Raw genomic sequence first — 24,698 nt, 5'->3', positions numbered from 1 at the left:
GACACCAGTTCCCCTGGGCTCTACCAGGCTCCTTTTAAGGCTGGACCGCCTTGCCTGGGCAGGGCCTCAACCCCTGGCCTGGCCGCGCCCTCCCCGCCCAGGTGAAACTCAAGAATTCCAGCCCTGGGGCTGTTCACACTGTTTATTTGCTTCTCTGGGAAAGTCAAGAACATGGGGCCTGGTCACACACCGAAAGCAGGGGGGGCAGCAAGGGCACTTTAGCGGAGGCTCACGGCTCGAGGACTCGGGTGAACTCGAGGAGGAAGGGGGGTCCCACGGCCACTGCTCAGGTCACCTCAGAGAGGACCTCTCATCCCAGCCACCCAGGGGCGGAGCTGAGAAGGGGACCCAGGCTGCCATCCAGAGCGGGCCCTGCACCCACCCTGCTGAGGTGGGGAGGGTCCTGGGCCCTGGGCACCAGGCTGCAGGCCCCTAGGGGAGGGGCCAAGATGGGGCCTGGTCATCCGCAGCCCACACACGAGAGGGCCTGTGAGTGTGTGCACGAATGTGCCTCTGGGGACGAGTGTGGCTGCAACCAAGGAGATGTGTCTGTACATCTTGGTGTCAGCTACCCCAGGAGGGGAGCCCCCCGCCTCTCACCCCTTCCAGTGAGGGGGAGGCAGGTGCACATCAGGCTGGGCAGCAAATGGAGGTCTCCAGCTGCAATCCAGGGGAAGCTCCCTGTCCCAGGTGAGCGGGGTGCCCTCCTCCACTGCCCAGAATGCGCCAAGCCCAGCAGAGCCGGCGGTGGGCCCAATCTCTGTGGTATGGTAGGGGATACCCAGGACCCTGGTCCAAGCAGGCTGGATAAGGGGCCAGAGGCAGTCCCCTAGGGTCCCCAAATTAGCACCAGGAGGATGGGGGGCCCAGTGGGAGTGGGAGCTCAGGATGGGGCTTGCATGGCCCTGCCTTGTGCGGGACGCAGCTCGAAGACCCCTGGCCCAGCCCGGTCAGAAGACAGCACAGGGGTCACACCCTGCCTGAGTGGAGGGCGTGGCCCCAGGGTGCCCCCTTCCCATATTCCATCACCCACTGGCTGTGCCCAAAGAGAGCACTGAGGGGAGCGGTGCATTGGCTGGGGGTGTCCAGAGGGGCTCATGTTCATTCCAAGACCTCGAGCCGGGGCTCCCTGGAGAGGCACAGCCTCACCTCAGTTGCCCAAGATCCTGACCAGGCGCCTTGGCCTGGGAACCCTGTCACAGAGGCTGAGCAGGGACAGGGCAGGCTCCCAGGACCCCTGGCTCCCGGGGTCCCTCTCCTGGGGGGTGGTCCCCTCAGGGACCTCATTGGAGGGGGCAGGAAGGCACAGGCAGGAGGCCCAGAGGGAGGTGGGCTGGCGTGAGGCCGCGTCGAGGCCCTGGGTCACACCGGCCAGGAGCTGCCGCGACATGGGGGGCCCTCGTTTGGGGAGAAGCGGGTGTGTCCGTGTCTCTCCTACCAGGCGTGGGTGCACGGCTCAGTGGTTTAGGGTATGTGGGGGGGTAGTGATGGGATGGGGGACCCCTGTCCCTCTCTTTCCAGTGAAAGAAAACTCAGAAGGAAGACGTGACAACACGGCAGGTCCTGGGCCCGTGACTGCGGGTGGAGGATGGGCAGGCGCCGGGAGGGCCGGGCTGTGGGTGTCTGGTACAGAGGGCAGGGCCAGGGTCTGGGGGGGGCCGGGCAGGTCACATGATGGAGCAGCATTTACAGCGCTGCTTCTTCATGTCGAGGTCCTGGGGCTCAGTGGCAGGGGCCTCAGGCCCCACCTGGTTCTCTTCCCTGGAGCCCTCAGTGGCGGGGGGCTCGGCTGCACTGCCGTTGGGCGGGGCAGTCTCCTTGGGCTCGGCTGCATCCTCGATGACCACCAGCTCTGCCGTGATGGTGTCCTGCAAACCCAGCACCTTCTGGGTCTCAGCCTCATCCTCCACGTTCTGGTAGCCCATGAAGATCATGGTGACTGGGGGCTCCTGGCCGGGCTGGATGCCGGGTGGGCCCGAAGTGGCCTCCCCGGGCTGGGCCTGAACGCCAGTGATCTCCCGCCTTGAGGGTGTGGTCCGGACAGCCTCTTCTGATGGCCCCCGGGTCTCCACTGCCCCAACCACTGACCCCGCCTCGTTCAGCGTGACCTCGTCCGCCTTGTGGATGAGTTCGTCCACCTCTGAGGAACTCAGCGGGTGAATCCCATTCTCTGCCGTGCCGTCCATGGCATGGACCACTGGCATGGGGGGAGAGAGAGAGTGTGAGCTGGTTCCCAGACCAGAGGGAGGGCCTGGCAAGGCTGAGAGCCACCTCTAGGCCAAAGGGGAATCATAAACTAAATTACATCTTTAGAACTGACTGACAAGTAAAGCTCTGATTGCGATCAGTGTGCACGGCCAAGTTGGCACACAGGGGAAAATGTGTAGACACAAGAGCATGTGTTAGAAAACAAGAAAAAAGAAATGAATTCGGATTTTATTGCCCTGCAGTTTGAAGCATTTCCATATTCCCCAGCCAACTTGCTCCCAGGCCATCACTTTTTAAAGTAGGTCTATTAGTTTTTCCATTGCAAAGATGGTGAAAATCGAGTTCAGAGAAGGTAAGTAACAAGTAACTGGTCCAAGGTCACACAGTTGGCTGGGGCTGGACCCTGCTCTTTCTCCCAGTCTAGGTATTTCCCTTCATGAGGATTTGCAGGGAGTCTGATTTCATGTTGATGATCTTAAACAAACATTTAGTCCATTCATCCATCTTTCTTGTTTTCTCATCAATGCCCTCGAAGGCTACACATTTTCCTCTGAGTTGTGTTTTGGCTGCAGCTCATGGATAACATTAGGTCATTCTGTTTCAAGTGTAAATGTCTTATCATTTCCATTTTGATTGACTGTCTCTTTAAGCCAAGATTTATTTAGAAGAGTGTTTTTAAACCTGGGAAAGAGGGGAACTGTGGTCCAGGAACACAGCATGTAAGATATAACATTGTGACAAGACATAGTCACTTTCTAAAATGCTCCAACTGTGTTTGACAAGAATGTGCATCCTCCGTTGGGCAGAGTTTTATATGCACAATCAAGCTTGTTAAGCATATTTTCCAGATCTCTCCAGCTTTCATCATTCATGTCTTCCTGATGTGTCATTTTCTAACCTGTGTTACAGTCTCTAAGACCGGATGTCAGCACCTGGGAGGAGTCCCCACTGTGGTCTGACACCAGTCCTGGATCACAGCCCTTCTAGAAACACAGCTACCCAGCTGCTTAGGGTGGAGGGAGGGACACATAGTGCCCTAGGAACTCGCCTCCTCCCCGGCCAAGGGTCAGGGTTGGCCAGTATCTGGCTTCCGGCCAGAAGGAAATTGCTTTCCACTCTCAGTTGGTTTCCAAACTCCTGGGGAGGGGCAGCCATGATTCAAGGCTTTGCAGTGACTCTGGGCTGGAGGCCCAGAGGGTGGGGTGTGTCCAGGCCATGCAGAACCAAGCTAGGTATTTCCCACTGACCACTGCTCCGAGGTAGGAACCCGAGCCCTTGGCTGCCATGGAAACGGATCACCTTCCCATTGCTAAGCAACCAGAGTCCAGTCTGGCGGGTCTTGAGTCCCCAGGGGCTGGGCCAGGCTGGGCTCAGTGGCCAAAGTAACGACCTTCCATGAGCACAGACATCTCTGCCTGTTGGCCTTGTGTGGCCATCCTGTGTCCAGGAAATAGAGCAGCTGGGACATGCCCAGAACCACACAGCTGGTGAGAACTGGAGCCAGGATTCCACTTGGGTCAAAGATCCCCAAGTACAGCAGAGCTAGGTTGTGACAGGACTCCTTTAATAACATCCTGGATATCCCACAGGCCTGAACCTCTAAGAACTCCAGGCTCTGGGAATCAAAACCACAGTGAGATACCACTTCACACCCACTTAGGATAGCAATTATAATTTAAAATGGCTGATAATAAGGGTTGTTGAGGATGTGGAGAAACTGGAACTCTAATGCACTGCTGGTAGAAAAATAAAATGGTAATGCCACTGTGGAAAACACCCCAGCAGTTCTTCAAATAGTTAAACAGAATTCCCACATGATCCAGCAATTCCATGCCTAGGTATTACCCAAGAGAAATGAAAACATACACCCACACAAAACCTTGTATAGCATAAAACCAAAGGGTGGAAACATCCTAAACGTTCATGAACTGATGACTAGATAAACAAAATGTGGTCCATCCACACACTGAACTATTACTCATACATAAAATATAAAATGGATGAACCTTGAAAACATGATGCTCAGTGAGAGAAGAAGCCAGACACAAAAGGTCACATAGTATATCATTCCATTGATTGGAAAAGTCCAGAACAGGCCAGTCCACTGAGAGAGTGGGTTCGTGGTTGCCTTGGTGGGGATGGGGAAGGATGGAGTTTCTATTTGAGGAACAGAATGTTCTAGAATCAGGTACTGAGGGCATACAACATGGAGAGTTCTCACTGGGTTGTACATGGAATTGTACGTGTGTCCTGAATCTCTGTCTCCAAATTCCATCTTCTCCTGAGGGCAGCATTTACCAGACTCGCTAATGGACCCTGGGGCTGAGCTGTGCTAATTTTATACCTGACTCAAGAGATCAGCTCTGGGGACCTCAGATCCTGAAGAAAGCAAATGCTTACCTTGACTCCAAATGTACCGTTAATTTTTTTTTCTTTTGCCGCCCGAGGCTTGTGGGGAGCACCTGGGTACCTGGGGATATCCGACCTGACTCACCCCACCCTCAGTACCTGGGGATCTTAGTTCTCCAACCAGGGATTGAAACCAGGCCCTCCGCAGTAAAAGCACAGAGTCCTAATCACTGAGCCACCAGGGAAGTCCCTTAAAGGTTTCTTAAAATGCTGTCTTTAGGAAAGTATGTTTTCTTCTTTTTCTGGTATCACAGCAAATGTTGCCCCAAACTTCCTCTCCCCAGGCAGGACATGCCAAAAATGAACAAAAGTTTAAATGCCAAGACCATTATGAGACGGTTGTCTAAACACTGATGGATCTCACAGTTTAAAGGAAAGTTTTCCTCAGATTTTTTAAAAAAGAAAGTGAACTTTACATTCTGTGAATTATATGAGGGTGGGGGAGAGGGACTTTGGAGTTTTCGCCCAAGGCTGCCCTCCCCTCCCATTTCCAGCTGCTCCCCTCCCAGTTGGCAGAGAGAACCCTAAAAACCAAACCAGATCTCAGCTCCACAGCCCCTCTAACCACCCCCTCCCCCGTGCCCCTGCCACCCCTGCCAAGGCTCGCCGTCCCCCACCCCCTCACTCCGCATCAGCTCCACGGGCTCCTCCACACCCCAGCCTGTGAACCAAATCCCACCCCAGGGCCTTTGCACGGGCTGTGTGCACACCAGATGCCCCCTGTGCAGCTGCTTACCTTCTCTGTCCCTCTCCACCCTGTTGGACCTTCCCTTGGTCCCCTCTGAATCTCTAAGGCGGGGGTGGGGGTGGGGTGGGGGGGTGCATCTGTAGCCTTTACCACAACAGTAATTATTTAAATGAATTATCTGCGAGGATATTTGAGCAAACTCCAGGAGATGGTGAAGGACAGGGAAGCCTGGCGTGCTGCAGTCCATGGAACGGTTTGCAAAGTCCGATACAACTGAGCAACTGAACAACATCTGTGAGGTGGGGGTTGGAGGGCTCAGTCCGCTGGCGCGGGAGCACCCAGGATGGAGCGGGCCTCACCCAGGACTCGGCTCCCCAGCCCATCCTCCTGGCACTGGCCACGCCTCCTGACAGGTTCCCGGATGGAGGGAGAACGGACCGTGGGGAGCTGGCGGGGCGGGGGAGGGGCGCGTACCTTTGGTCTCGTCCTCGTAGACCTTGATGCCCTGAGGGAGGAGCTCCCGGGGGAGCACGGTGGTGCTGGACAGCACCCGGGTCTCCCCCGTCACCTTGTCCTTCTCCACCGTGATCTCCACCGAGTACATGGCTGGCACGAGAGGCACGGGTCAAGCCGCCGCCCACCTGCCCACGTGCCCCCCGCCGGGCTGCAGCCAAGCCAGGGAGGGGAGCCGGCAGCGCAGAGCCAAGCAGCGGGTGCCCTCGTGTGCCCTCGACGCGGCCGTCCTCACGGCTCAGTATCCCTCCCTGGCTCCCCAGCGCCCACGGGCGTGGGGTCTGAATTCCTGGGCCACTTCGGCCGCCCCGCCCTGACTGCGAAGCCTGGATCAGTTCGAGGGAGGTGGGGGGCGTGCCTGGACCAATCCAGAGAGGATTCAAACGCAAGTGACCAAGCCTGTGCCCCCCAGCGTCCTGGACGCTCGTCCTCTGCGCTGCTCTTCTAAGGCCACTACTGACGTGTCAACATTCTCATCCCTTCATCATGAAGAGGGGATGGTCCCCCGGAAGTGTATGGAGCTACGACCCCTGAAGATTACATTCAACGGCCAGCATCTGCCCGTTCTGCAGAGAGATCACCACAAACACCACACGGAGACGGAGACGCCTCCTGGCAGTGAGCTCCCCAGGGCCCCAGCCCTCCTCCCTCCACGGAGGGCCCCACATCACCACGCTCAAGACCCCTCCCCGACCTGCCCCTCCTGGGTCTTCCCATTTCTCACACGGACACCTTTGTTCTCCCTCCTCCCTCTCTTACCGACCCTACTACCTCCCCCACGCCCCAACCTATCCATCTGCAAATTCCGGGGTGCTGCCTTCAAGACTCCCAGAACCCACCCACTGCTCGTCCTCCACAGCCCCTGCTTGGGGGGAGTTGCATCCACCCAGACTTATCCCTCAACCCTTCACCCCATCCCCACACCATCCCTCAGCCCGACCCCCATCTCCTGAGTCCGCCACAGCATCCCCTACCATGCCCCACCATGTCCCCCTTCATTCCTTTCCTTCATCTCTCACCATCCCACTCATCACCCCCCGACAATACCCCCCATCCCCCACCATTTCCTCTCACCTTCCCCCCACCCCCTATACCCCCCATCATCACCCCTCAGGGACCCCCACAATCCGCTCCGCCCACAACCTGTTCTCCCTAAAGCCGCCAGAGGGCGCCTGTGAGCTGCTGGCAGGTAAGCCTCTGCTCTACCCACCCCCAGCTCTCTGCACCCCCACACTGGGCATGGGCCGCCCCCGTCCCTTCCTCACCCTCACCTCCTGCCCCTCCCCCTCGCTCATTCCACTCCGACCAGCACGCGGTCCCTGCCACCCACCTGTGCCCACAGTCCAGACGTGGTCCAGACTTGGCCCTTGCATTGGCAGTGCCCCTCCGTCTGCATGCCTTGCTCCCTCACTTCCTTTATCCTTGCTCAGATGTCACCTCCTAAGTTAAACCTCCCCTGAGCCCTGTGATTCAAATTGTGCCCCCCTCCAGCTCCCTATGTTCTGCCTTGACCCACATCAGAACATCTGCTGTCTGGGCTGCGACCCTCTTGCCAGGCTCATAGCAGGTGCTCAGCAAGCACTTGGAGACTGAATGAATGAATGAAGAATGCTAGGTATCACCACGTCCCTATGCAGCCTAACACCTCACCATCAGACACAGAGTTGGGCAGGTTGTGCATTGCTCATGGTCACCAGATGGGGGCATGTAGCTTTGTAGCTTTCTGCCCACTTCTCTGACACTGAGGCCCTGAGGGTGCCCCCTCCTTCTCTAGGCTTCCCCTGCCACCCTCTCCTTCCCCTGAGTGTCATTACATTCTGGTCTTCACTCCCCTCTCTGGTTTTGTGCCTCCAAACTTACTCTAATATCAGAAGCCACAAGTTTCTGCTATTTGTCATGACTTCATTCACTCTCAGGATTAGATTTGTGCTGGACTCTGGGAACAAGGTCACTACAATCTCCACCACCACCAGGTTCCAGCCATCAACTGATCAAGCAGGGATTTGAACCCAACCTTATTGAGCACTGAGTATTAATCCCAATTCTGTCCTGCTTGGTTACCTCCAGGAATGGGGTGCTCATTCCCTCTCCCAAGGCAGCCCAAAGACAGTGAAGGAGGGAAAATTTGCAGTGAGCATGTGAGCCTGTGCCCACCCCCACCAGGACCCAGAGCGAGTGGCAATGTTAGGGAGATAGAAGCCAGGAGGGGGCATCAGGTTAGAGCCGCCATGCGAGGGGGCCCGTCTTCTCGGGGAAGCTGGGCCGGCTTGTGACGGGTGTGCCAAAGCAGAGGGGGCACCCGGCCCCACCCAGGCTCAGAGCTGTGGCCTTGGTCCAGCCACTCTCCACTAAAACCACAGACCCCACCCGGTGATGCTGACAGTTGCATCTGCACTGGGCCTGGCCCCCCAACCCAGCCCCCACAGGGCCAACACTCAGCCCAGGAGAGCAGCTGGACATGGACCCCAACCTGGGGCCAACCCACCTGCCTTCATCATGGTGGAGCCGTCGACTGTCCTCACAGGGGTGTTGGAGATTTGCTTCTCTGCTCACGGTGGAGGAGGGGGCAAAGAGTGAAGAGAGATGGATTCAGAGGGGAAATATCATAGACCCCCCCCCAAGATGTGGGACTTCGCCCAGACACATGGACACCCTCCAGGCACCTGGACACCCCCCCCGACACTTAGACCACCTTCCCACATACTCGCCCAGATACCTGGACTTTCTCCCTAACACATGCATGCACCTGGACCCCTCCGCACACGTATGCATGCCCTGAACACCCAGACACACATGGGATCACTCCCCGCAAAAAGAAAACACGCTTCAGTCCCACAGCCCATGACCCATCTCTTGGTCCAAATGATTTTCACAAAATCCCTGAGCGGCCTGCATGGATTTTTTTTTAATTATTAATTTTTAATTCCACAGTAAGATGAGGAGACAGACTCTCCTCATGAATAATTAACTCCTGAAAAATCAGGCCAGAGACACTTCTGACCATACCTCCAGTCCTGGCTGGTGGTGCTCCTTCCAGGCTCTATACACAGAAATAGACATGCTGAATATATATTTTAAAATATAACTTTGTGTTAAGGAAATTTTAATATAGCTAATAAACCATTATAGCTAACTGTACATATTGAAATGTCATGTGTACACGTAAAGTATTTGTAAATGTATACATCACATACCTGTAATAAATTTGTAGGTGGGGGCTAAAATCTCTCCCAGAATTCAAACTCTGGACTTTTTTGTTTCCTGGATGTCAGTCTTCCACATCTCTGTGTGTGGGGGACCCTTGTCCTTTTATTTTTTTTTTATGGCCATGCCACGCGGCTTGCAGGATCTTAGTTCCCTGACCAGGGACTAAACCCGGGCTCCAGCAGCAGAAGCACCAAGTTCTAACCACTGGACCACCAGGGGAACTCCTCTTTGTCCTTTTAAGTGGTGCACAATCTCCAGGATCTTGATTTCTCATCCTCACTGATCCCATTTCACAGATGGGAAAACTGAGGCCCCCACCGACCCTGGAGCCCAGAGCAAGTGGGCATGGAACCAGGGGTGGGCTGGCAAAGGCCAGGCACTCCAGGTGGACAGTATGAACACACAATGGGGCTAAGACCTCAAGCAGACATGCCCCTGCAAAGTCTGCTTCCTCATCTGTAATGCAGGTGCTGCATCAGTCCACCCAGGGAGCTTGTGAAAATTCGATGAAATGATGTTGAGGGGCCCTGGGCCCAGCTCAGAGTCTGGGTTCGCTGAGCGCAATGACAGTGCGAGCCATTAAGCTATTTTATTATCACTTTTTAGCAACAATAACACCTTAAAGGGGCTTCCCTGGAAAGAACCCGTCTGCCAATGCAGGAGAAGTGGATTCGATCCCTGGATCGGGAAGATGCCCTGGAGAAGGAAATGGCAACTCATTCCAGTATTCTTGCCTGGAAAATCCCATGGACAGAGGAGCCTGGCAGGCTACAGTCCATGAGGCCGCAAGAGTCGCACACGACTTAACGACTAAACACCACCACATTAAAGGCACCCTTCCCCTGTCTGCCATCTCCTGTCTGGCCACCAGAGGGCGCCGGGGCCCTGCCCGCCCCTTCCCGAAGACGTACCTTTGGGCGTGCCCACCGAGGTCTGCAAGAAAGAAAGGGGAGGGGTCAGGAGTGTTGGAGCCCCCTTCCGCCGCCCCAGGTCCCACGGGCAGAGGCCCAAGCCTGAGGGGGGTGTGGTTCAGCGGTGACCCCATCGGAGGGGCCGTCTCTTTCTGGACCCATCCCCCACCCCGCCCTAGCCTGTGACAGCCAGAAACGCTCCTGCCTGCTCAGAAGCCTCCTGGGGCTCGCAATGCTCCCAGAACAAAGTCCAACCCTTCCTGATGACCCCCGGGACCTCTTCCGCCTCTTCCCACCCCCAGCCGGCCTCCCTGACCTCCTGGCTCTTCCGTGAGCCACGTCCCTCCACTTGGAAGGCCCTTCCCGGATTTCCGCTTGGCTGGCTGCTTGCTCAGCTCCCATGACCACCTGACCTAAAGGTGTCTCCCTGCCCTCATCTCGGCTTGTCCCTCAGGTTACCATGTCATTTACCCGGCCAGGAGATGGGCCAGGAGGCAGATATCGTGAGGGGAGAGGCCAAGCCAGCACTCAGTCTGTGCTCGATCAACCTCACTGAAAGCCCTCTCTCAACTTGAGTCCGTGCCTGGAAAACTCTTACTCAGTCTTTAAAACCCATCTCCTCCAGGAAGCTTGCCCAGCCCTCCCATGAAACAGACACCTCACTGGGGACTCCACAGTGCGCTATGCTTCCCCACGATAGGTCCGAACACCTTCCTGTGTTTGCAGCTGATTGATACATGCACATCTGCCCACTTAAAAACAGCTCAAGAAGGCCAAGGTCTGGTTATACATCCTCTGGTTCTGTCCCAACCAAGCCTTGGCAAGCAGTGAGGGCGGGTGTGTCGCCTCCAGACTGAAATTATCATAGGAGCAGCAGGGCACACAGCAGGGATGTTCCCTGGGCTGCAGCTCACCGGGGTGGGGGAAACAAGGATAGGTAGGGGGAGAGGAGTCCTGCCCCACAGGCCCCTAGAGTCCTAAAGACAACAAAGGTGGTCAGGAGACTCCTGAATTTGTATTAACATGCTGCGGTAACCATGAGCTCAGCGTCTGGTTTCACCTGAGCCTGACATACACGTCACGGCCTAGAATTAACAGCTGAGCCTAGTAAAGACTACTCCGCTGTGTGGCCTTGAGCCAGTCTCTCAACCTCTCTGGGCAGCAATCTTAAATGGGGATGCGGCTCCACCTGAAAGGGCTGCATGCAGATAGACAGGTGATGCCTGTTGTGCTGGTGAACGTAAGAAGGATGACAAGCAGGTGGTCTTCGGGGAAGACCCTCTACCCATGAAGCGCTCGTTTTTTTACTGATTCACTAAACACTCGTGACGCCCCTGTCTGGCGGGGAAACTGAGGCCCAGGGAGGCCAAGCAAGGTGTGCAGGCGACGCAGCTGGGATGTGGCCGGGCTGGGATGTGGATGCGCACGCATTTGGGATGTGGGGCGCACCCAGCCACAGCCCCGGAGGCGGTGGGTGCTTCTGGACCTGCGCCAGCAGGATGGCGCCCCGGGAACCTCTTACCTGCTGAGAGTTGAGCACGGCCTCGGCCCTCTGGTCTTCCGGGGCGGGGCGGGGGGTGGGGCCGGGGCCGGGGCTCGGGGCAGCCAGGCTCCCCCTGGCGGCGGCGGTGGGCAGCGCATCCGTGTTCTCCAGCTCCTCGATCTCCTGCTCCAGCCTGGGGAGTGTGCACGAGGTGACCACCCTGCCGGACACTTCTGGAGCCCGGCACCGCCAGGCGCTTCCCAGGAGGGCTTTCTTGACTCGCGTGTTTCCTAAAGACCCTGAGAGGTGGTCTCCTTCGCGCTCCCGGTGGGGAAATGGAGGTAAGTAAGCGGCAGACCCGAGACCCAAAACCAGGCCGGCCGGTCCCCGGACCCCTGTGCCGCCCGAGTCAGTTTATTCTTCTTTTCGCTTCCAACACACTCTTCTTTTTCCACTCAAATACATTTATTTTTACAGGAAGCTTTATCTCTCCAGGGAAACTGGAAAAACCATGTCACTTTCCAAGTTTTAGGAGATAATGGTGCTCATAAATCCAGTAAAAACAAAGGTGGCATATTCAATCCTGCCCCAGGCATCATCTGCCTACGCCTCTGGGTGCAGGCACTCAGGACCCGGGAGATAGGAGATGTTTTCCTTGAAGACTCAGTACAGACTGGGGAGGTGGGTAGTTTGCAGCCCCCTAACAAAGTGAGCCCAGCTCAGCAGACTGGACACAGCTGGGGTCAGCCTGGAGGGCTTCCCAGAGGAGATGTCCAGGTGAAGACACTGATTGGGCAAAATGCAGGTGATGGAACCACCCAAGGAGCATGTAGCCCTGAGGGAAAGAAACCCAAGGCCCCCCAAAAGCCAGCCACACAGTGGGGCTCAAGGGATGCCCTCCTCGCCACTCACTACCCAGGGCTGCACCCAGCAGGATGGATTGAGCAGAAGCCTCCCTAGTCCAACCCCCGGGGACTGGTAATTCCCATTGACCATCCTTCCCACCTGTAAGTGCCCCTCGGCCTGCTCAGTCCTGAGTGGCCCTCTAGGCCACGTCTCGGCCCCGCCTCCTCTGGGCACATGCTCCCAGGTCCGGGAACTGAGACCTGGGGAGGGGACACCAGCCAAGCTGCTCCCCCTTTCTTCCAAACCAAATGCACCCAGACAGTATCCTGAGGTCCCCATGGGGCGGCAGGCCAGGGTGCCACAGGCAGCACATGTCTTTCAGGCCTCCCCTGGCCAGTGGACATTGGAATTTTGGCTGTCACTTCCTTCCGCCTGACCCCGCTGCCCCGGGAACTGAGCCCGGGCTGCCTGCCTGCTCGGAAACTCCTCGGTGCTTTTGTCCCAGGCCAGGGGGATGGTCACTTTCCCCAGCCTGCCCCCTCCCCCAGCTTCCTGCAGCCCAGCTGCGGTGCCTCCTGCCTCCGTGGCTCCAGGAGCACTGGGAAGACCAGCTGGGCTGGCGCCAGGAAGCCCCTGGGGAGACTGCATGTCTGTCCTCAGAGACCTGTCCTCAGAGACCTCCGTGGCCCAGACCGCTCACCCCTCACCCCTGCGTGGCTGCGGGGTTGGGGGAAGGAGGGGTCAGGCGGGCAGCACCCACCCGCAGTCACTCCCCAGCCCTGAGGCTCGCAGCCCCCCACCTGGAGATGGACTCCTCCAGGTGCCGCGCCTTCTGCTCGTCCTCCTGCATCTGTCTCCTCATGTCTTCATCCCCCTCCGAGGCCGAAGATGGCGTCCCCTCCAGCAGCCAGCGTTCCCGCAGCGCCTTGGACTGGGGCAGTGGGCACCAAGGTCAAAGTCGGGGTCAGGGCTGGGGTCGGGGTCAGGTGAGGGTCTGAGTTGGGACTGGAATCAGGGTGGGGGTCGTCTCAGCCCTCCTGCTCCCCGCCCCTAAGTCCTGGATCTGGCCGAGGCAGGGGTTCCTGGATGCTGCCTGCCTTCTGCCCCACCACCCCCAGTCCCCCCAGCCCCAGCCGAGGCTCCGCCCGGACCTTCAGGTGCTGCAGCTGCCGCCGGTCGTCCTCCAGCTGCCGGCGCCTGTTCTCGATCTCTGCCTGCCTCCGCCGCTTCTCCTGCAGACCCCACACACGTTAAAGGCAGGCTGGGGTCACAAAGACCCCACAGCTACCCAGACTTCACCCACGCAGGTCCCGCTTGTTCTGTGAACGGCACCCACTTGGCCCACTGCACCCCCACCTGCCCCCCACTTGCACCCAGCCTGTCCCCTCACCCTCCCCTACCTTGTCCCTTCACCAGGAAGGACTACCAGCCTCCCCCCCACTTCCCCCAGCCTTGCCACAAGGGCAAGTTCCTTCCACACGTCAGCCTGGCCCCCTCCCCCCCCCCCCCCCCGCCCCGAATGCAGGGGAGCTGCCCAGGGGCTCTGAGAAGCTTCTCAGCTGGAGTCCACATGCTGAAGACTAAGGGGCTTGAGACGTTTTAATTTTGTGGGGGAGATGCTAGCAGGCACTGAAGTGTCCCGCACCACACCTGGGATCTGAGTCCCTGAGCCCCAAGCTGGATTCAGGGAGCACCTGAGACCCTGGTTCTCCCCCAATCTCCGCCCCATGCCCACCCCATCCTTGGGACCCGGAACAACTCACTGCAATGGCCTGCAGCCGTTCCTGCTGGGATGGGGTCTCTGCCACCAGGACCCTGGGAGGACAGAAAAGATCAAGTGGGGGGTTGACCCCCAACATTGCTTTCAGCAGATCCAGTTCGAATTCCCACCCTGTGTCTTCCTGCTGGGTAAGCCCGAGTTCCCTTCTCCCAAATGAGACCATTCCACACCCCCTCGTCCCCATGCAGGCTTATTCCTGCATTAATTCTCCCACAAACCCTCCTGCCACCTCCTCAGGGCAGGGACAAGGGACAGGACAGGCGAGGCCCAGTCCAGACACCTAGGGAAGGCTTGGGAAGGGGAGGGCATTGAAGCTGGGCTCTGAAGGACGCATAGGAGTTTCCTGGGAATAGAAGCCTAGAGTAGAGGGTCTCTTCCAGACTGAGATACTGACCAAGACAGCCCCTTCCTCAGCCTTCTCCAGCTCTGGGAGGAACATTTGGAGGAAGAGGGACCCTCTAGCTCCACTCCCCACCCCTTGGCTGCCAAGTCCTCGATGCTGTTCCAGGATTTCTGGTGTCTCGGACACTGGCTGCCCCCGGAGTCTCCCAGGACCCCAACAACTCAGAGACAGCTGTGAGCCTCCCAAAAACACACAGAAAAAAAGTAGCAAAGCTTAAATCCAACCCCAATTCTTTCCTCATTTCACCCATATTTTGCTTGTTTCTTTCATTTTTAATTTTTGCTGCACCATGATGTTTGCAGGATCTTAGTTCCCCAGCCAAGGATTGAAGCCGGCCCCGGCAGAGACAGCACAGAATCCTAACCACTGGGCTGCCAGGAAGTCCCCCGTCCATGTTTTCCCCCACCCAGTGCAGTATTAGCCTTAAGCTGGTATGCAGTAGGAGCTACATAAATGCCAGTGTTGCCAGATGCTCTTAAAGGGACAGGACTTCATGCTGTTGAGGATCTGGGGACTTCAGAGAGGACACAGGACCTGGAAGATGGGTCATCCCTGCCCCTCCCCTTGATCCCCTGCATCCCCCTCCCTACCTGGGGTGGAGGGGCAAGGAGCTTTCAGAACCTGCCCCCTCCCTTCCAGGTCTCCCGTCTCTGGAAGCTGCACACAGTAGGTACAGAGTGAAATGGTCAGAAGAATGATGCCCTGAACATCTCTTCCTCTTCAGGGTAACCTTGAGCTTTCAGGGGGTGGAGAGTCCTCAGCCTGAGTGGGGGACTCCAAGACCATCTGCCTCAAACCCCTGATAAACCACAGGGCCACTCTGGGAGGGACTGACTGATGAGAGGCCTCATCTCATATGGGAGGGCCTGGCAGTGGGAGCCAGACCCCCCGACCTGTTCCACTCCCCTCAACCCCTCCCCCCCATCTGCCCTGACCCCCTTATCTTCACAGGCACTGAAATTACAGACCGCGCTTTGGACCCCGCCCACCCCCAGCCTTGACTAAGGGCCCAGAGCCACCCGGAGGCCCCCACACTCTCTGCCCCTCTGGCCTTCATTTCCCCATTTGCACACCCCAGCTCTGGGCCCTCCTACTATGTCACCCCCCAACCCGTGGTTTAGAAGGGAAACAGTGTGCCAGGTCTGCCCCAACCCAAGCCCCTGTGTGTGTGTGTACACACACACACCCTGTAGCTGCTCGGTGGATACCCATCCTGGGGCAGCAGTGCCCCGGTCACCCGCCTAACTTGGGTCTAGTTTCCTGGCCATGCTGTGACCTGTGAAGTCATCTGGCTCCCATGCCCCGGCCAGGTGACCCCACCCAGCTCCTCCCTTCCTATGAGGCAGCACCTGCCCCCCTGTGCCTCCCAGGGGCCCAGCACACCAGCCACACCCCTGCAGCTTCCCCTTCTCCTTCCTCAGGGAGGCTGCATTCAGCTGGATGGAGTTCAAGAAAGGTTTGGTCCAGCTGTCCAGCTCGGATGCCCTTCCTGAAGGGCCACACTATCAAGATTTCTGGGTCTGCCCCATCACCTCGTGTGATACCGACAGGGTGACATGCCATGCTCCCCAACATAGGCCCATCCCCTCAGTTCTTGCAAACCCCACACTCTCCAGCCCAGCCCAAGCCTCTACCATCACCTGCCACCTCCCTGAACCCTGACAGCCCACAACTAGAAGCTGCTTCTCAAAATGAGAATCCAAACCCATCATTCTCCTGCTCTCAAGTCCCCTGGCTCCCGTCACCCCTTGAAAGCCCACCCCCTGGCAGAGCCCAGCCCCCATCCTCTCCCCTGCCCTCGTGCCTGACCTCCGCTCTCCCTCCAGCTTGTGCTCACTCTGTTCCAGCCACCAGGACCTCCTGTGGTGCCTGCCCTGCACCAAGTTCATTCTTAGCTCAGGGCCTTTACACTTGATGTTCCCTCTGCCTGCTATGTACTTCCCATAGCTGGAAACTGAGGCCCAGAGAGGGTGAGTCACTTGTCCAAAGTCACATAGCTACAAAGTGGCAGAGCTGGGATTGGAACCACAGCTGCTCAGCCCCAGGCTATACCACAGGCCTTCCCTTTTCCACACAGCTCTAGTTCAGCCTCCAGGGGCCCAACCAGGCAGGAGGCAGAGTTGCAAGAGGGGGGCATAGCAGCTGAGACCCCAGTGCAAACAGGGCCACAGAGGGCAGGGGGACCAAGCTGCCTAATGCTGGGTCCCCACCCTGAGGGGGGGGCGGGTAGGTGGCCATTGAAGCTGGACACAGGGACACAGAGATGGCTGTGAGGCCAGCTCGCCAAGCTGGAGACAAGGCGGGCAGTGTCCTTACTGGGGCGGCCAGTCCCTGCAGGGCCAAACCAGGGCAGGGGAAGTTCAGATGGGCAGTGAGGAGAGGCACCGGCCCAGGGAGAGAATTTCCATCCCTCCCCACCCGTTTCCTGTCTCAGCCCCAGGGTCGAAGGCTGTTTGCCCCCCTCAGGTGCCCCTCCCCAGGCCTGGGGTCGCCTGAGCCGCCCCACCCTACCCAGCCCCTGGGAGCAGCCGCCGCGGGTGATGGATGGCGGGGCCCACGGGAGGCGGTCGCCCTGGCAACCGCGCCATCCCCATGGCAACGCAGAGGCCCGCTGGCGCTCAGGGGTGGGGCCGGCGCCGAGCATCTCCCACCCCCAGCCCGGCTCTAAGGGACTGAGGGGCTGCCTGCCCGGGGCTTCAGGGGTTGCCGGCACCGGGTGGGACCCTGATGGGTAACTGGGTCTGTCTCACCCCCGAGGCAGAAGGAGGGCTTCCGGGTCTGGTGATGGGGGCGTCCACCCAGCGAAGGGCTTCTATCCGGGAAGGGTCTGAACCCACCCTTGGCGCGATGCAGCCAAGGTCAAGCCAAGATAAGGCTCGGCATCATAAATCCGAAAAACAAAACAAAACGGGAGGCTGGAACTCCCTAACAAATCAGTAATAGAATAGGAACCATGTTCCGCGGGCGGGTCTCAGTTGCACTTTATCGAGAAGAAACTGAGTCTGGGGGGACCTAAGCGTTCAATCTCCCGAAGATCCTGTGAGGCACGTGGGATAATTATGGCCGTTTTATCAATGAAGGATCTAAATGGTGAAGTGAGATCTGCACCCAGACAGGCGGGCAGGCTCCGGGGCGCAGGGAGCGCAGGGTCTCCCTGGCCTGGCTGCGGTGGGGGTGGTCAGCGGGTTGATCAGTGGGACGCCTGAGAAGCTCACTCGGGTTCAGTGAGTAAAGCAGACGGATCACAAAATGTTTGATTTACACACTGGGCGGAGAAGCTGAGTTTGGGCGGAGGCTTTAGGGCAGTTGCTCCCCTCTGGCTGGGTGACCCGGGGCAAGTCACTTGCGTCTCTGAGCCTCCACTGGCTGCGCTGGGCTACGGGCCACATCTTGCAGCTGCTGAGGAGAGACAAGCTCTAGGCCAGGACGCCCACCGTCAGCGCGCGCAGGCGTCTGGTCTCCGCGCGATTATTTTTACGGCGCTTGGAGCAGATTCTGGGCTCCAGCGGCCTTGTGGGCGGCTCAGGACTCGGCGAGGGCGTCGGCTGCGAGCGCGTGAGATAATCGTGGTCCAGGAGATGAGCTAATGAGACCCGAACCCAGCAAGCCCGGCAGAGGCCTCAGCTTTGCAGGCGCTTATTTTTCAAAGGTCCAGAGAGGTTACACAACCGGCCCAAGGTCACCCAGGGGGCAGGAGGGTCCAGTATGGGAGGTGGGAGGTGGGCGTGGGGGGGTGGGGGTCACACTTGTCCTTCCAGAGCCCACGCCTGGCAGCTACAGCCAGAATGAGGGGGTCCCTGTCCAGGCAGACGTGGAGCCCAGCGCTGGAACATTCCTGTGCTAACTGAAAGGAAACAGCTGACAACGACCTTGGCCATGGGTGGTGGGGGGTGGGGAGGCAGAGTCACGCGGGGCGAGGGGTGGGGGGGTTGAGGGGAGCCCAGCGGCTTCTCCCCACATTGAGTGGGGGATGGAGTTAGGGAGGCCGGTTCCCAGCCCCAGCCCTGGCCACTCCTAAGGGCCTACACCCTCCTTGCTACAGATCGCCCACAGTTCCATCACCCTGAATGAACCTCAGCCTCTCAGCAGCCACTCAAGCCCCTGTGTTTGCCCCTCACCCTTCCCCTTTCTCTCCTGTACCTCCAATCTCAACTCAGACAGAGCTGCCTCTTTCAGGGAGCCTTCCAGGGTCACTTCCCCTCATCAGGAAAGAATTCTTCTCGAAGCCCCTCAGCCCTCAGCACAGGTGGGCCCCTAGGACCACTGATGTCACTGGTGAGGTGGACAGCCCTTGAGGCATGGGCTTTCCAGAAGTTTCCAGGCAGAGAGACATCACCACCAAGGTGGAGACGGAGGTTGCAGCAGGCCACAGACCCAGGAAAGAAAAACTGTTGCCTATTAACCTGGGATAGGGGGCAGGGGAGCTGGACCCTGCCCGTGGCCCTCACAACAGAACAGGGCAGCAGGGCATGAGTGTCCGCCCACCCACAGGGCCACGCCTCCTCTGGCTTCAGGCAAATGCCTCTGCAGGGACCAGCCCCACAGACCTGCATCCCTCCCCACCCTCACTCCACTTCCAGTGCCTCAAACATTCCAGGTGTGATCCCACCTCAGGGCCTTTGCATGGACTGTGGCCAGGCCCGGAGGTACCCCTGCCAGGTCTCCAAGGGGCTCATGACTCCTGGGGCCTGTCTTCAGATGTCATGTCCTTACTCTGGCCTCCTCTGACCCTAATTAACCCCAGCACCTCCAAACCCCACCCCCCAGCCCTTATCATCCAGAAAACCTAATGATTTTACTTATTTTGTTGATTTCTCCACAAGGACAGTAACTGTCTCTTTTTGTCCCTGCCATGTTCCCAGTATACAGCAGGCACTCAATAAATGTCCACTGGGTGAGCATGTGTGCTAGGGTCCTTCCATTTCCAAAGGAGGCCCCCACCTAAGGGCTCCCCACCCTTGTCACACTCCTGCCATGCCCCCCCCCACCCCAGACCATCTGTCCTGTGATCATTTCTTTTCTTTTTTAAAGAAATTCACTGTCACATCTTAAATCATCTAAAATAGTACCTGGGCTCCCCACATTCAAGAGAGGACAAAGAACAAGCCCCAGCTGCCTCAGAAGTGACTTACAAGTTAATACAGGAACAACCTAAATGCCCGCCAACGGATGATGGATAAATACAAGGTGGTCCTTCCATACACGGGAGCATCACTCAGCCCTGAAAAGTGAAGCCCTGATGCTCACTACCAGGTGTACAGACCCTGAGAATACGTTGCTCAGTGAGAGAAGTAGACACAGAAGGAGTGATTCCACTGATGGGAAACGTCCAGAACAGGCCAATCCACAAACAGGGGATTAGTGGTTGTCAGCGTTTGGGGGATGGGGTGGGGAGTGAGTGCTGGTGGGAATGGGGTTTTAGGGGGTTGATGGAATGCTCTGGAATTAGAGGTGATGGCTGTACAACTCTGTGCATGTACTGAAAACCACTGAATGGACTCTATGCATGTACTGAAAACCACTGAGCCACTTTAAACAGGTACATTGTGTGGTGTGTGAGTGATCTCAAACAAGCTGGTAAGAATAAATATACACATAAATACAGCAGAGATGCTGACTGTCTCACCAAGGGCCATACTAGGGGGTGAGGCAGCCACCCCAGGGACATCATAAGGTCCTGCCAGCCCTGCTCTGAGGCTCTTCAGGATTAGCAGGGTCTGAACACAACCTGACCTGGTCATCACCTGCCCACTCCCTGACAGCTGTTACTAGAAGCCCCCGCCAAGCCTTGCTGGCCCCCTACCCACGCCCCTACTCACCCAGGCTGGGCTCCCAGGCCTGCACTCACTCTTGTCCTCACCTGTCTTCCCACCCTGGGGCCTGGGTCAGGCTTCTCCTCCCAATACCTGGCCCCATCCAGGCTGTCCCAGGGATGGTTCTGACTTGCCCTGAGTTCCTAGTTGAAACCCACAGGCAGGAGACAGAAACCGCAGCCCAGATCTCCACTCCTCAACACCACAGCCTCCACTCAACCATCTCGTGCTCCATGGAAACCCTCTGAAGCGTGGTCTTGATGCCCCCTAGCCTCCCAGCACGTCCAGGGATGGGCTGTCTCACCCTGACCAAGCCCCCATCTCTGTAGGCAGCTCTGACCATCACAGAGTTCTGAAGTCGGGTCCACGCCCACCCAGACATGGGGTCCTGCCACTCCTCCCCCAGCTCCGGCATTTCTCCGCCAGCTGTCCCCAATGGCCTGTCCAGGCTGAGTCCTGAGCTGCTTCTCCCTGTTCCCTGCTCTGGCCCCTTAGCCGCCAGAGCCTCTTTCTGGTGCCTGGGTCAGCACCTCTCTCCTCTTCTGCTCAGACACCACCCATGGCTCCCCATGGCTCCCCAGATGGGCAGTGTAGGCCCAGGAGGACCTGGCCCCAAGAGCACAAACCAAAGAATGCTCTCTTCTCCCTACACTTTCCCACCTCTGGTCCTTTGCACAGACCAGTCTTTCCACCTGCTGCACCCTTCTGCCTGCCTGGGAAAACTTCTAAGTATCTTTAAAAAAAAAAAAGTCCATAATAGAACGGAGCAGGATACCTTTCCCACACCTCAAAGAAGACCCTCCACAGGCTCCCCCAGACCCCTCTGATCCTGCACAGGGCTACGGTGGTGAGCGGGAAGTGTTTCTTAAATGACCAGATGAGAGACTTCCCTGGCGGTTTGGTGCTTAGAACTCAGTGCTTTCACTGCTAGGGCCCAGGTTTGATCTTTGGTAGGGAAACTATGATCCTGCAAGCCACATGGTGTGGCCAAAAACAAACCAACAAACAACCCCCCAAAAAGCAGATGCCAGGGTTCATGCGTAGAGAAAGGATGGAGGCAGTAGGGTCTCAGATTGGGGGAAAGGTGATGAGATGTTTTTTTAAGAAAGTCAACTAGTTTTCCTGCATCAAAACCTGCAGCCTCTGAAGATGGGCCTCCTCATGGGGCTGGGACCGCCCAGGATGCTCCATTCACCAGAGAAAAGTGAGGTTCAGAGAAGGAGGCGGTCTGACCAAGACCCCATGGTGGGTGAGGAAACCCTCTCCATGCCCCACTCCCAAGTCAGCAGCCACAGAGGGTTCCCTGGCAGTGGATCAAGGGTAGATGGCCCCTGGGAGACCAGACCACAACAAAGGCCACCTCTGTGCGACCCAATTGGTCAACCAGGTTGAAAAACTGATGTCTGGATACCTAGAACCACCAGTCCACAGCCCCTGGACAAGAAGGTGCAAAGGCCCTTCCTCAGCTCCCCTCCCCAGCACCAGAATGCCCAAGAGCAAATGCCAGCATCACCCCCTTCTGGCTGTGTGGCCTCGGGCATGTCCAGTCACCTCTCTGTGCCTTAGTTTCCCCACCTCACAGGACCAAGTGTGTCCGCGGGAACAAAGCATTCAGAAAGGGGCCCAGTACACAGCAAGCACCCAATAATTGTCAAGTAAATGTCACATCTGCACCTCTTAGGCCACTTTCTTGTCTTCCTGCCACCACCTCTAGGATTATCATCATGTTCTTCCCTTTGAATCCACTCACTGTTTAAATCCAACCCCTTTGTTTTCAAAGGAAATGTTACCAAGGCTGAGAAAACCAGAAGCCAGTGCCAAAACCATCAGAGTAAAAACACTTTAAAAAAAGATACCATGAAAATAAAAACTTGTTATTAAGTTCTATTATCACTCGATACTGGTTCTGCTTCTCATTAGAGAGGGAGACCAGCACGTGCAGAAGGAGCGTTAAGGATGCAGTTAGCACCCAGTTGAGCCGATCTCCCTGAAACCGTTCAGGCCTCATGATGAGAAGGGACCTGATGAGTCCTGACCCAACTCTGCTTTCCTGCGCCATATGGGGCCTGATCCTCATTCTCACCAGAGAGGATGTGGACATCTGAGATGGCTGCTCCCAGCTAACGGCCCAGAGGAGCAGCCCCTCCCCTGGGGCCACCAGCAGATCCTTCCCATGGCAGGATGCACCCAGTTCCCTGTCCCCCAGTTCCGGGCCCCACCCTCGTCCCACCTTTAGAGCATCCCCATCGCCCCCACTGGCTGGTAAGAATTCTTACGTTCTCAAATTAGTGAAAATTTGTTTAATCCTTAAAATGGTGAACTGTCAAATCCTAAACGTCTTCTTAAAAGAAAGTTTCCAGCATCACCATCTCCCGTGATGGCAGAATCCATGGAAACGGAGGGAGGTGAACGATTGCGCCCTGGCGGGGGCTGTGCTCCCATTAAAAAAGGACGGAGGGCCGGGCAGGTGTTCATGTGGGGAGCAGATGGAGCCCCTCCCCATCCATCGTCAACTCCAGCGCTGAGGACTGGCTTCCTTGCACGGCTACTCGGGCAATTAATGCCAAGTTTCGTCCCACACTTGCACCCAGAAAAACCAGGGATCTGCCTAACGCGGAGACCCCGGCACCTCATCTGACTGTGACCAAGAAGGCCTGGGGTCAGGGCAGCAAGCACCCAGGAGCCCTCCGTGTGGTCTGTGACCCTGGGACAGCGGCTGCCCATCTCTGGGCCTCTGTAAACCCGTGGAGAATGAACAGGGTGGCAGGAAAGGAAACAATGGGGTCCATCCTGAATATCTCATTTCATTTCTCCGTTCTAGGTGGGCGTTTCCTCCATCTTCACGCCTCTTCCCCCAGGCAGCCCCCTCCTCAAGGCCACACCCTGCCCAGGGCCTGCTGTCTGGAGGCCCAGAGGCTCTCTTGGGCCCCTGGGAGCATAGCAGATAAACAAGTGAGGGGAACATAGCAGACAGGTCTGGGCCCCTGCTCCCCTGAGCCCCTGGCTGGGCTCCCGGGCCAGGCCGGGCCTTTGTCTGGGTTTTCAAAAGCAGAGGACATAGTGTGTCGCCTTGTCGGGGGGCGGGGTGGGGGGGCAGAAGGCAGCGGCTCCCACCCAGATGAGGGTGTGGTAGGTCAGGGGTGAATCCCCGGAGGAAAGTTGCAGGCTTGGAAAACACACCCAGTGGGAAGGGCCGAGGAGCCAGCCGGGTGGGCTGGCTGGACCTCCATGTCTGGGCCCCGGGGCAGGGTAGGGATCTGGCCCAGAGTGGGGCAGTCGCTGGCCCCCGCATAGGGCAGGGGGACTGCAGGACACCAGACACCGCCTTCCCAGCCCCTGCCCATATAAACACACCCCACAGCCTCCCTGCGCCCACCTGTGGGAGTAGGGGTGTGGGGGATGCCCAGACGCCAGGAACAGAGGACCCACGCCGTAAATGACCAGGCACACACACTGGGCACCTGCTGGTGCAGGGTCCGCCGCTGCCCCGCAGCCCTTCATCCAAGCCCCCGCACACAGCCCACTCACCCACTCCTACCCCGAACGCCGGGGTAGCAGACTCTCGGCTACATCATTAGGGACCCCACCTCAGAGACACTTTCCCCAGGAAGGGAGTGGACCCAAGCTCCGCTGTTGGAAAGCACAGGGACCTCTGGGCTCACACACATGCCAGACCCGGAAGCCTGGAGCAAAGCCCACTAGAAGCCGGGAAATCGGGCGGCTGGACCCCCGCCTTAGCAGGGGCTCCGGACAGCACTTGAGGCCCTTGGGGGGGGGCGGGCAGCCAGATGACGGAGAACCGGCCGGTGCGCGTCCAGGGCACAGGGCGCAGCGAGCGCAGGCCGGGGGTGGGAAGCGAGCTCCAGGCCCGGCGGTGCAGTGGGGAGGGGTCGCCCCGCCGCCCCAGGAGCACGAGGGCCGCAGCCCGCCCGGGGCACTAGGGCGGAGGCACAGTGCGTCCCCTCCCCACACGCTCACGCGTCCCGGGTCGCCCCCAGCTGCCGCCGCCCGAGTCCTCGTGAGCCCGTGGGCCGCCGGAGCCAGGTTGAGGGGGAGGCCTGGGGCGGGCACAGCCCAGCCCGAGTCCCTCCCTGGCTCAGCGGGGGTCCCGGGAGTCCCTCGCCACCTCCCCGCCAGCGCTGTGGGGGCGAGAATCGGGGCCTCAGCCTCCCGGGCGCCCCTGGCGCGAGCGCGCTACTCACTCCATCTCCCCGCCGAGATCAGTGGGTCCGCGAGGCCGGCGGCGGGGGCGCGCAGGGAGGGCCGGCGGGCTAAGGCCAGGCGGCCGGGGCTGCGCGGCGCGGGGGCGGCGGCACCGGCGCGGGCATCGCCCCGCGCGCGGCTGTTTATTGTCCGCGCGGTGGCGGGCGCGGGGGGTGGGCTGGGCGCGCGCGCCGCCGCCGCCGCGTTTCGCTCGCGCCCCCTCCCGCCGGCTCC

At 58.3% G+C, this 24,698-nt stretch overlaps 1 protein-coding gene across 12 annotated transcripts; it reads right to left on the bottom strand.

Annotated features, from left to right (window-relative positions):
- Positions 1 to 127: 127 nt before the first annotated feature.
- Positions 128 to 24,698, bottom strand: PALM (paralemmin). 12 transcript variants are annotated; one of them, XM_081502364.1, is made up of 11 exons: positions 16,960 to 17,016; positions 16,286 to 16,445; positions 15,039 to 15,105; positions 14,029 to 14,080; positions 13,417 to 13,497; positions 13,066 to 13,196; positions 11,459 to 11,612; positions 9,937 to 9,958; positions 8,304 to 8,363; positions 5,780 to 5,911; positions 128 to 2,197 (listed from the first exon to the last, which is right to left on the bottom strand). In XM_081502364.1, exons 2-11 carry the CDS (start codon positions 16,335 to 16,337, stop codon positions 1,668 to 1,670), a joined length of 1,281 nt encoding a protein of 426 aa, XP_081358490.1. In that variant the 5' UTR covers positions 16,338 to 16,445; positions 16,960 to 17,016; the 3' UTR covers positions 128 to 1,667. The 12 variants fall into 12 exon arrangements, with proteins under 12 accessions (XP_081358490.1, XP_081358498.1, XP_081358500.1 ...); XM_081502372.1 differs by having other exon boundaries at positions 16,258 to 16,317; positions 16,960 to 17,015; XM_081502374.1 differs by lacking the exon at positions 15,039 to 15,105 and having other exon boundaries at positions 16,286 to 16,402; positions 16,960 to 17,022.

The sequence above is a fragment of the Giraffa tippelskirchi genome, chromosome 6 (genome assembly GCF_054371585.1).
Source record: "Giraffa tippelskirchi isolate mGirTip1 chromosome 6, T2T-mGirTip1v1.2.pri, whole genome shotgun sequence".
Classification (NCBI taxonomy): domain Eukaryota; kingdom Metazoa; phylum Chordata; class Mammalia; order Artiodactyla; family Giraffidae; genus Giraffa; species Giraffa tippelskirchi.
This window is presented reverse-complemented; position numbering and strand designations above follow the sequence as displayed.